General features: G+C 36.2%; 1 protein-coding gene across 2 annotated transcripts in view; it reads left to right on the top strand.

The window, feature by feature from the left end:
- Positions 1-12,082, top strand: part of PDCD6IP (programmed cell death 6 interacting protein) — a 29,179-nt gene extending 17,097 nt beyond the window's left edge. Inside the window, exons 7-18 of one of the 2 annotated variants that reach the window (XM_083858840.1) lie at positions 536-667; positions 1,491-1,713; positions 2,452-2,575; positions 3,215-3,392; positions 3,800-3,911; positions 4,986-5,155; positions 5,900-6,148; positions 7,461-7,595; positions 8,496-8,590; positions 9,896-10,028; positions 10,399-10,604; positions 11,423-12,082. In XM_083858840.1, coding sequence (XP_083714966.1) covers positions 536-667; positions 1,491-1,713; positions 2,452-2,575; positions 3,215-3,392; positions 3,800-3,911; positions 4,986-5,155; positions 5,900-6,148; positions 7,461-7,595; positions 8,496-8,590; positions 9,896-10,028; positions 10,399-10,604; positions 11,423-11,588 — 1,923 coding nt within the window. In that variant the 3' untranslated portion in view covers positions 11,589-12,082. The remainder of the gene's footprint in view (positions 1-535; positions 668-1,490; positions 1,714-2,451; positions 2,576-3,214; positions 3,393-3,799; positions 3,912-4,985; positions 5,156-5,899; positions 6,149-7,460; positions 7,596-8,495; positions 8,591-9,895; positions 10,029-10,398; positions 10,605-11,422) is intronic. The other variant, XM_083858841.1, reaches the window with a different exon arrangement.
- Positions 12,083-12,562: the final 480 nt, after the last annotated feature.

Raw genomic sequence — 12,562 nt, 5'->3', positions numbered from 1 at the left:
CTAAAAATGACTTTAAAGTTGCTTTCCATGTGAATAGTTACTGGTCTTCTTTATTTGTTCTTTCATAATTGTAGTTGCTTTCTTGGTAGGCCTGCTGCTGTTTTAAGTGTAATTACTTTGTTTAATTAAAAAACAATCAAACCAAAAAACCCCTAGAAGACCTATCTTTCCACCCACCTCCATTTCTAAAGAACACTGTCTTGGCTTTGTCTGGGGGTATTTGGGTGTGTTCTTGCAACTGTCCTTTCTACTACATGCATGCATTTCTTATCTTTAAAGTAAATGATGTGACTTCATGGCTTGAATTTAAATCATAGTCCATGTAAAATAATGGACACCAAGAATTTTGCAACAGCAGATTAAAAAAAATACTCAATCCATGCAAAGCCACATGATCTCTGACATTTACCTCTTAAAGTTTTAACCTATCTAAACCATTAATTGGGTGATTCTAATTTCCTTTTCTTCTTCCTTTTTCTTCCTGCATCCCATGTTGAATGTGGTGGTTAATGTGGTTGGACTTTCCCCTGGTCAGTATTTTTATTTCCAGGAGGTGTTTCCTGTTCTGGCTGCAAAGCACTGCATTATGCAGGCCAATGCAGAATATCATCAATCTATCCTGGCAAAACAACAGAAGAAATTTGGTGAAGAAATTGGGAGGTTACAGGTGAGTAACTTTCTTCTCTGAAAAATATGGAAAATCTTTTTATCCTGAAAAGCTGGATTGGGGTTCTGAAATCCAAGTAACTAAGAATGAAATGTATTCAGAAATTGTTGAGCATGTTAATCACATGAATTGGATTAATATTAGCTGCAAAGATGAAAGGCATCTCACTAGCTTTTGTAAAGATGTGTTTTAGTGATTTTGGGGTAATTTGATACTGCTTGACATGTTAAATTCTATCTTTATGATTGCATAGGCTTCATATCTCAGTAGAGCTAATATGACAGATTTGTTGATAAATTTTCCTATGTAATGTTATTAAAAATCCCCCAAGGGTTAAAATTCTACCTGATCTACACCTAGTTCTTTTGCTGGTATCCTGCTTTAAATCTCAGTAATTTTTAAAAATTGTACAACAGTTGTCTTTTTAGTCTTTATAGTTTCCCCCTCCCCCAAATATCTGGTTTCTAGAGGGACCCAGGTAGAGATGTTGTAATGAATAAGGACATCTCATATTTTAAGTATAATAGAGAAAAAAATGGCTAAAATGAGCTATTTCCTTCAAGAGTCCAGATCTTTTGGAAAATAAATATGTGAAATGCTGCTTCAACTGATTGTGAAGCTCCATGTGCACTGTGTATCTAGTGATATGCAGAAAATTCGACAGACATCATGACGACATCATGAAAGTTACCATTATACATTTATCAGCTTTGTGCAGGATGGAGCTTGAAACTTCTTTTTGTGTGCTCATCTGTTTTCTTAAGAATATATGAAAGGGAGAAAGAAAACGTATTATTTTAGCTGTATTTTAATTTTTTTTTAGCATGCAGCAGATTTGGTGAAAACAGTGGCATCTCGCTATGATGAGTATATAAATGTTAAAGATCTGGTTGACAAAATCAACCGTGCACTTGCAGCTGCCAAAAAAGACAATGACTTCATTTACCATGACCGGGTTCCTGACCTGAAAGATTTGGAGTCCATTGGAAAAGCCAGCCTTGTGAAGTCTACTCCAGTTGTTGTTCCACTCAGTCAGAAATTCACTGGTAAGCTAAGTGTGTGGAGTGCACAGGGTAATTGTTACCTTGTGAAACACATGGTCAACAAAGTTCGTTTGTACTGCGCAAAAATAAAAATTTATTTTTGCATTCTGTCAAGGGTACAGCTTTGTTTTTGAAACGGCTGTTTTTCTTCTGCAGTTTGTTGTTCTTGATGATGAGTGTAATAAAGCACAGTTTGAAACTGCTTACCTGAAATATACAGTTCTCTTAAAGATCTTTCTAAGATTTTCTCAGCAATTGTATTTTCTGTGTTAAACGAATCTTTTTAATTTCAGAAGGAAAAGTTCTGTAGGGGATAGTATCAAGTTATACAATATTAACTAACCTTGTTGCCAGACTCCCATGAAGTTGAAAAATTTCAGTTTGTTGACTCTACAGATGAGTTATGAAAAAATTCTCTCTTACCTTTCTCATATTTTTCCTTTAATGAAACAAACTTAGAAATTAAGTCTTAAGGCAAATCTGATTTGTAACCCTACAATTGGTGTAAATGTATTGTCTTTAAATTATTTCAAACTCAGTTCAGCCCTAAAAACTGAAATCTAAAGGCCTTTAAAGATAGATTTTTGTTTCTAAGACATCTTGGGGAGTAGGAGGAGAGTATCTTAAACTGTTTAGGTCAGTCTCTGTAGTACAATCTGTACAAAAAAAAAAAGCTGTGAAGATGTTTGTGCTTTTACTTTCGTAATGCAGCTTGTGTAACATATACTACTTTAATTGCAGACCTGTTTGAGAAGATGGTTCCATTGCAAGTCCAGCAATCTGTGAGTGTTTATAACCAGAGGAAGGCAGATCTGGTAAACAGATCAATAGCCCAGATGAGAGAAGCCACAAATCTGGCAAATGGGTAAATATGGCTTCTTGTTAATTTCTCAAGAGGGGTTGTACATGGTCTGTAAGTCCTGGGTGCCTTGCAGCCTGCAGATATCCAGATTATAGCAGTGTTTTTTCATTACTGTATGGTAGGCTGGCAAACTTAAACCATAACAAGGGATTTAGAATTACTTTTCTGTAGGTGTTAAGTGTGAAAGCTTATTAAAAACAACTAGTATTTCTTTTTCTTCGATCTTTCCTCATTTTTTAGGAGTCCAACAGTTGCTCAGAAAAATGTTCCAGTACCATTAATCTAGAAGGATTTTCATATTCCAATGATCATAAAAAGAAAAAAAAAGTTCTTTAAAATAAATAATTATAAAAAAAATTATACCAAGCTGAAAGATAGCAGTGTAACTTTAGGCAGTCATTTCTTTTGTCTACCAGTCACTACTTAAAATGTTTGTCATGCTTTGTAAGTGCTAAAAGACTAGGATTTCTTTAGCTTTTTAAGAGCTTTGAAATGTATTTTTAGTGAGGTGTACGTTTGAAATTTCAGCCTAGGCATACATTACACTCCATTTCCATTATAATTGACTGTGTGATTGTTTGTTTAGATTGCAGTGTTATTTTCAGGATAAAAGTTGTTTATTTAACACATTGGCTTTTTCAGTGTGTTGGCTTCCCTCAATCTTCCTGCTGCTATCGAAGACGTGTCTGGTGATACTGTACCTCAGTCTATTTTGAACAAGTCTAAGTCTGTGATTGAGCAGGGGGGAATTCAGACTGTTGATCAGCTGATCAAAGATCTGCCTGAACTGCTGCAAAGGAACAAAGAAATTCTAGATGAAGTAAGCCCAAAACCCGCTACACTAAAACATTCCTAAAATACATCTCCACTGAATGCTTCACTTTAAATGACAGTAGAAAAAGTGCACAGTTATTCAAATGCTTGTAACTTCAATAACAGTTTCAAAATATGCTATTTAAATATTCAGCCCATACAAAAACTGTGCTGTCACATGTGGATGTTTCCTTACAAATATTTTTTTTAAAAAAGTTGGTGGAAAGTGAGAGGCATTAGGAAAGCATTCTAAAGAAATATGAGTGATTTGTTCATTTCATGCCTGTTTTTTATTTGTCAAATTATATTTTAAAAGAATGTATAGACAGTTGTTTTTTCTACACTAGCAGCATATTTTGAAGCTATTTTATGTTTAAAACAGCTCATAATGCATGTTACATTTTACTTTTGCAGTCTCTGAGGTTATTAGATGAAGAAGAAGCTACAGACAATGACTTGCGAACAAAATTCAAAGAACGCTGGCAGAGAACACCATCCAATGAACTCTATAAGCCTCTGAGGGCAGGTAAAGTCCATGTTTCATGCTTTGGGTTCTAAAGATGTCCATTGTGTAAATTAAAGTAGTTTATCAATGCTCTGATATTATCTATAAATTCACAAATTTCGGTTTGAGGCAGGTTATACCAAAACATCCTGATTGCAGTCTGCACTGTTAATTGGAGCTGAAAGAAGATGTGAGAGCAGGGAATTTGCTGCTGCTTTTGCACCCTTGGTGTGTATGTGCATGTTGCATATAGGTAAAGCCTTATAAAATAAGGGCCTTGTTACCATTGTAAAATCATGGCTCAGGCCTGCTACTTAGGCTTAGTAGAAGGGAACTGTGTGAGAGTGACTCCGCTGGAATAGGGGTAGAGAGATGTGAGATACATGCTTGCATGGCTGCCATATGTCCACATTGTGGTGTATGGTGGTTAGTTGACTTGGGCTTGTTGTGCCTTAAAACTCTGTAAAATGATTACCAGCTAACGGCTTAAAAAGGCCTGTTTTTTGCAATAAAGGGGGTCTCCTTTGCACCTGCCTGGGGACTCTGAGTCGCTTTGCTTCATACACGTGCATGCTGAAGTTACAGAAAGCAAATGAAATGAAAAATGCCTGTCCTCCTAGGGATCTAGTTTTTTCCATCAGTGTATTGTCTCTTTAACTTGGTGGGGTTTTTGGTTTTGTTCCCCGCCCTGCCCCCCCCCCCACCCCGCTGCAGTTAGGTCAAACTACTTAAGACCGTCATTATAACACATTTTCTGTGTGCCTAATATATGTTGTTTTTTGAAGCTAACAAGGGACTGATACCACTGACTTGGTCTTGCAAAGTTACAGAGGTTTAAATCTGCAGAGTCTTCATACAAGTCTTCATTCACATACCTCTGTATGCTTCACTGGAGAATTAATATAGGTGGCTAGTTAATGCACTTTTTAAAACATAATTTAGAAGCCTAAATTTTATATGAAAGTCTTACATATTGTGCAGGCTTAAAAAAATGTATGATGACTTGCTGAGAAGCACAAAAACTACTCAGGTGCAAGATTGGATGAAGCAAGTTTTGGAATGATATAAACTCTCTTTTTTCCCTCCTGCCCCTAGAGGGAGCCAATTACCATAATATTTTGAATAAAGCTATGCAAGCAGATGGGCAGGTGAAGGAGCGCTATCAGACTCACCGGGATACTATTGCACTTCTGTGTAAGCCAGAGGCAGAACTCAACGCAGCCATTCCTTCTGCCAACCCAGCAAAAACACTGCAGGGAAATGAGGTAAAGCAGTGAAATCTGTTTCTATTTTGAATAGAAGTGCTATTTGTCTAACAAAGTAAACTTGCATGAATTGGTAAGCTGATCCTTAGCTGCTCTTGTTTCTGTCTCAATTGATACATGAGGTAACTATCATTTGGAAAAAAGTTGTCTTCATGTTTAAAATCTTCTTAAGCATAGTTTGTTACATTTAATGTGAACAAAGTCAATCACCATGGGCAGCAAGAATGGTTGCCTGTTATAAAAGGAGCAATGAATACTTTTTTTATGTAGGGAAGTGAGATGTTGTACTTGTGTTCTTGGGACAACATAAGACATGGCTCAGTATTTTAAAGTATTAGGCAATTACACCAATTTGCTTTCCAAGAAGTTAATGGCTTATCTAAAGCAATATTATTGTTTTCCTCATAGTAATGATTTGAAGTCAGTAGTTTTTGCTGCTATCTTAGAATATCCTATTGGAAGGTATCTGATCAACTTAAGAAAACCCAAATATATTGCAGTAATTCAGTCTTATTAGCAAAAGCAAACCTGTAGAAGAGAGTATAGCTTGAGAAATGCTTGAAGATCTTTTGTTTGGTCACATTTTGTCCTGGTTTCTCACTTTAAACACATTCATAAACAAATACTCATGCAGAAATATTGCCAGCATCAGCAAGGAGTGCAGGATGGAAACAAGTTATTAATAGGTTATACTTCCCAACAGTTCCTCTAAACCTTCTAACTTAGGACATTTATATTGCCTAGGTTGTTAATGTCTTAAAAACTTTGCTGGCCAGTCTGGATGAAGTTAAGAAGGAGAGAGAACAGTTGGAAAATGACCTGAAATCTGTAAATTTTGACATGACAAGCAAATTCCTGACAGCACTTGCGCAGGATGGTGCTATAAATGAGGAGGCTATCTCTGTGACCGAGTTGGACAGAATTTATGGAAGCTACACACAGAAAGTGCAGGAGTCCCTAAAAAAGCAGGAAGAACTTCTCAAAAACATTCAGGTACAACACTTTGCATGTTTTCCTTTCTCCTAAACTAACAGCAATTACACTTCTACCTGTCTGGTACTTTAGAAGTCTCACTTCTGTTTTTAGTTTGTTTTGGTTTTTATTGTCATATGTCAGTTGATACTCCTTTATGCCTTGATCACTGAAAAATACAGAGATGTCTTTATGTTCACTAGAAAGAAATGGCAATATTTAGCAGGGTCTCCCTACAGCTCCTGTGTAAATTCTTGTGGACCTTTTCACAATTCTGCAGATGGTTTTGTCCTTGAAATAAGCTTAAGTGGTGTGTTAAAAAGTTTCTGGGTTTGTTTTATTTTTTCCCCTCACTCCATTTTAATTCTTTCTGGGATAATGGGAGACCTGTCCTTACTGTCTACTAGAAGACATTTTGGGTCTCTGAAGTACAGCTTGATTTATTCCTATTTGCTCTTTACAATATGTGCTTGACTTCCAGTATATGCAGAGCTCATTGAAATAAAACTTATTAGCATTTCCCAAAGTTTATTTATAAATTCAGTCTTAATTTATCAGAGACAGGTACCTGAAACATCTGGCAAAAGAGGAAGTCTTAGTGTTTGGAGAAAAGACAATGAATGGAAGCTTGAGTAGTGATGGAAACCTTTTCCTATAAGGAAAAAAATCTTCTTAAAGGACCATAATGCACCATGTTTAGCAAGGATTTTATATTTGGATGTTTTTTAGCACAACATACTTAAAAAAATCTTGATAGGTATTACTTTAATGTTTGAATGTCCTGGAGTCCAACTTTGTTGGCTTCTGGCAGTTGAAAGAGTCTTTTTTAAGTTTGCTGCTTATTTTCCTGAAGCAAATGAGATGCAAATAGGTGATCCTTCTGTAAGTTTTCCTCTTCCCTGTCCTTTTCATAGCTTGCCAATGTCAACCAAATTTGAAGTAATGCTTCTTAAAAATACTGACTTTCAATGTGATTTTATGAATATCAATGGAAGTTAGTACAGGAGAGAGCCTAATTAGTATAGCCTTGGAAAGAGCCTGCAGGATGAGCTTGAGAATTATTAAAGGCAGCCCACAACAGAACAGGTAATTAACTGGGGATATCTACTGCCAGTGAGTCAACATATGCACAGTTCTGAAATATACATTATAATAGTCACTGTGCTTGGCAGGTAGCAAGTATGGAAGGCCAGTGTGGATGGGAGATGAGGAAAAGCAGGTATTGGGAAAAACAGAAGCAATGAATAAGAGGAAAAAGAAAACAAAACATACAGAACCTTACATGAAACTAGCTTGCATTATTTTCACCGCTTATTTGTTTTCTTCTTTTAAGAATGCGTATCAGGATTTTTCAAAGATGAAACAATCAAACAACGAATCTAATTTAAGAGAAGAAGTCTTGAAGAACTTAGCTGTAGCAAATGACAACTTTGTGGAACTTGTAGCCAATTTAAAAGAAGGCACAAAGGTATGGTAATGCTTAAGGAATTGAAAGACCTTTTTTATGTATACAATGTGATATGAATCAAAAATCATAATAAACTTTGGAGATGTGTTAGCTGACAGGTGCATTTTTGAGTATTTTACTACTGAAGCAAGGACAGTGAGTTGCTTGAATTTTGATTTTTTTCAAGAGCTGTGAAATGCTTCTTTGTTGCTATCTGAAAAGTAAGCTTTTCTGAGCAATAGGATAAGCTGTTAATTACAGCTGAATAAATGATGCTGAAGCACCCAGATGAGCCATTTTATCTGAGAAATTCTTTCATCTGTTCTCCCATGGTATTTAATCACCTTATAAAATTGGTGTTTTAAATGTTGTTACTGCATACATGAGAAATAATGAGAGCTGTATTTAGCTTGCTTTTTTTGATCTGGGCTTCTGGAAGGTGTCTTATGGCTTCTGTACTAAGTATTTTTTGCTGGTTTATTGATAGCTCATTAGATGAAAAAAAACCCTAACCTGTGAGATATCTGTTCAAATGAAATGCATGGAACTGAGAGCGATAAAACTAAAAATGAACAATTATCCTTTACAAAAACAAATCGTTCATCACCAGAAGCGATCTAGTTTTGCTCTGGTTTTAATACATTTCTTTAGTTATCCAAAACTATTTTTATATATTTATACACACACAAACTCTGTAAAATTCTCTGATATTACAAAGATGGGCAACAACAGCTGACTAATTTTGGTTTTGAAAATTGGTTTTGAAAAGCATAATAGAATGTACTATCAAACTTGATTGGAATGGCAGGTTCTGAGCACTGTGATAGTACAACACCTATAGCTGGATCAATATATAGAAGTATGCCAGCATGGAGTCTGAAGTATTGATTGAACATATTGTGTTTTTATTTTCTTTATTAGTTTTACAATGAGCTGACAGAAATCCTGCTGAAATTCCAGAACAAGTGCAGTGACATTATCTTTGCTCGCAAGACTGAAAGAGATGAACTGCTCAAGTAAGATTTAAATGTTTTGTTTAAGCACTGCAGATATGTTAGAGTATTTATCAGAAATTTATCTTTGGGGACATGTTTATTATGGTACTTGATGGAATGAGAAAGGAAGAATAGGTGTGCTAAGCCTATCTCTTCTGTACTTTAATCCTAGTTCTACTCTTCCCTCTTTTAGCAAAGTGATAGGGGAAATAAATGGAAAAAATCACTTTGAAGTCTGCTCTACGATTCCTATGTGCAGTTCAGCATGAATCTGTTTCATGTTACACTTTCACTCTCTATTCTTTTTGGCATGTGTTTGTTAGTCATTTTATTTTATTCTTTCCTTTGAGGAACTTCTGATTTCTGCACCCTGCTCCCGCTGTCAATTTAGTTTGAGAAATTAGATGCTTCTTCATATGATTTCCTTCCATGTGTTCAGTGTGATGGGGGAAAAGCATCAGTATTGTATTCCTGCTCTGTAGTCTCCTCTAGTCTCATACTTCATCATTGCTTAGATATGTGGATGGCTTACAATGCTGGGAAGAGAAGCAGATTTTGTCCCTCATGTGAGGAAGAGTGTTTGATGTCATTGTTCCGTACATGAGATCAGACCTAGTATAGTATGTTTCAGATGTGATTTTTAGGCTGTTCTCTTAAGAGGAAATCATAATTGAAATTTGCCATTTAATCAGTTTTCTTTAGCAAAGCACATAGCCTTTTATAAGAAAGGACATGTTGTTACTAAAATTTTCGTTGGTGGAACTGCAGCTGTTCTTTGTACTTGCCATCTTAGAAATGGTTGCTCAATCTTTCATTTTTACCTTTTCTAACTTAATCCTTTGTAGAATCGTTGTTTTTCATTTGGGCTCTGTGCTTGTAAATGAAGTCTGAGTTACAGCCCCTTCTGCCTTTATTTGGCTTCCTACATTCATGTAGTTTGGAAACTGCCTAACCAAGGCAGTGGTCTGAATATATCACATCTCTACTATGTTTACATTCTGTGTTAAGTCTGCAGGGTTAGTGTTGATAGAACATTTCACTGAGTCTTGCTGTGCTCTTTTACTGTTTTGGCTGATGTTGTGATCTATACCCAATACTGAGTTAGAACATAAAGACATTATTAGAAAATAAATGTAACAGTTAATCAGAGAGTTGGCTAGAAGATGGTTTCTGTGGAATTGATTTGGACTCCAAATTTAGTTTGAGCTCAGCGATCATGCTTAAATATTAGACTAACTCTACTGCATCTTTTTGGCTTAACTTGCTGCAGTGTATAACAAATAATTCTTAAACTAAGCTGGATGTTTGCTCTTTTGTTTCTAATAGGGATTTGCAGCAAAGCATTGCTAGGGAGCCCAGTGCTCCTTCCATTCCGCTGCCTACGTATCAGACCACGCCAGCAGCAGGAAATAAGCCAGCAGCATCACCCGCTCCCACTCCAGCCCCAAGAACCATGGTGGTAAATACATGCTACACAATTAGTGGGTTGAAAACACTGGGTCTGTACTTGAGAACTCTAAACTGATCTGTAATTCGTGTGTATCACTCCTTACACCATATATTGGTGTAGTTGGAAATGTGTTGAAGGGAAATAGAGGGCAAAATCTCAAGGCTTTGCAGAGGGGTGTGTTATGTACTATTCATGTTCATAATTTCTAGATTTGAAATTAAAAGCTTACTGCCTTTTAGATGCTTTGTATTATTTGTATAGATGAAATATAGAACATCTGTTTAAAATGAAAATAAAAATCTCATAATCATATAACCACAGCTTTTGATTCTAAGACTTCCATAAAGAAACTCCAGCTTAATGCACTTTCTCTTCTTAGGGGAATAAACCACAGCCACCAGCACGGCCACCACCACCAGTGATCTCAGCATCAAGCAGTTCCTCTTCTGCATTAGCACCCTCTGGAGCAGCTGCAGCTCCTCCTGCTGCTCCAGCTCCTACTCCAGGAGCCAGTGCACCTGCAGCAAGCACTGCACCTTCACAGGCCCAGGGACCACCTTACCCAACTTATCCCGGTTACCCAGGGTAAGTTATGGGAACATTTAAGCAGATTTTTGTTATCCTGTTACTTAAAAGCACTTTTTCTTGTGTGTGATGTTTTGACATTAATTATTGTTAAAGTTGAAAATGTGTTTACTGTTTGAGGCAAGGGTTTTTTTGTTTGCTAGTGTTTTGGTTGGTTGAGGTTTTTTTGTTTTTTATTAGTTTTAATCATGTAACTTGTAGGAATCATTTGCTTGTACCTTTTGTGGGAAGGTTCATTTTAAGTGTTTACAATTCATCTTCTTTAAAGGAGAAGGAAAATAGGCTTCATTTCCTTAACCATGATTTTTTGATTATTGCCAACTCTTGCATAATCATTTGGTAGTGTTTATCTCAAAACTGTTGGCATATCTCATTTTTCAAGTCTTTAGTATTAAGATAATGAAAAATACAGAGAAAATTCCAGTTGAGTAGTGTGCTTTCTTCTGATGCTTTTTTCCATCTTCCTGGTGTCATCACAAGGAATTGAAGACAGCTGTGCTCTCCTTTGGTGGCAGGCTCAGCAAACGTTGAAATAGGCACAATATTATTAAACATTTGAGAATCAGTTTAGATCAGTTCTAGTTCCAGCAAGTTGCCTTTATTCCACCTTCTGTCTGCATTTCTGTTCCACACACTGTAATAGTTTTCATGTTTGCTCCTTGAAAGTTACCACATTTTCTGCTGCACTCAAAGGAAAATGAAAGGAAAGGATTTGTGGAGATTGCATGTGTGTTTGTATCTATAAATGAGTTGTTTTTGCAAATTGCCATCATCAATGTTTTTCAACTCAGATGTGCTCTTTTTTTCCCCCCACACAGGTATTGCCAGATGCCAATGCCGATGGGATATAATCCATACATGTATGGTCAGTATAATCTGCCATATGCACCCTCACCTGTGTATCAAACTCCTGGACAACCACCATATCCAGCACCTCAACAGCCTGGATACCCTTATCCTCAACAGCCTTATTATCAGCAATAATGTCTCTGCAAAGAAGCTCTGCTTGTTAAAATTTGGGAGAAATTGGCAATAAGTGTACTAAAACTTCTAGCTTCCATTAGTGTACCATACTGAACTGTATGCAGCTATAACCCCTGTCTCTTGTTAACTGCTCCAAAATGTCTAGATCAGTTTTTATGACACTAAACTCTTTGAAAGATCTACTGCAGTGGTGTAGACCATAGACTAATGCCAGAATTCAAGCCTAATTCAGCGGTCTGAAGCAGTACACTACATTTGGTTAGACCAAAAGATTTGTTTGCAAAAATCCCGTAAGTAACAAATAGGTTCAGATGAGAAAAACAAAGCAGTGTGTGCACTGGGTGTGATATATTCTACAGAACCATATAGCATTTCCTTCTATACTCTATTGGTTTGTATTTTTTTTAGTTTAGTTAAATATGCTATTTTGTCTAATAATCAAGGCTTTGTAAATCATCAGTAAAAAGAAATAAATTACTTAAGAACGGTTTAAACACTTGGCATTCTCATTACCATAAAGATGTGTTTTGTGTGTCTATAGATTGTTTCATTTGTCCCTTGGCTTTCATAACATGAAGAAGTTCTCAAGGGTTTAGCCTTACAAGTGAATTTCCACCTCTTTTCCTTGATTCTGTATTTCTGTGACAGAATCTATAATTAACCCTTTAAGTGTTGGTAGATGAAGTCTTACAGGTAGAGTTTTCCTCTAACTGAAGTGTATTGGACTGGAATACATTTATTAGCATTTTAAAAGAACAGTTACTGTCATCTGCAGGATACTATGTAAAAGAAGGGAGGTCAGGGTTCTCTTACAGGACCAGCGAGTAGTTGTTCTAACTTGTGTTTTCCAAAGAAATGGTGGTGGGAAATGTGTTATGGCTCAAAATAGGGCAACTATTGATTGCTGGAGCTTTGCAGTTTGTTTTTTAAATGATTGCTTTTTTTTTCCCTTGAAAAAATTGATGTATTCCCTC

The sequence above is a fragment of the Zosterops lateralis genome (assembly GCF_965231275.1).
Source record: "Zosterops lateralis genome assembly, chromosome: 1".
Taxonomy (NCBI): domain Eukaryota; kingdom Metazoa; phylum Chordata; class Aves; order Passeriformes; family Zosteropidae; genus Zosterops; species Zosterops lateralis.
The sequence above is the reverse complement of the archived record's forward strand: the minus strand, read 5'-3'. Positions and strand labels throughout refer to the sequence as shown.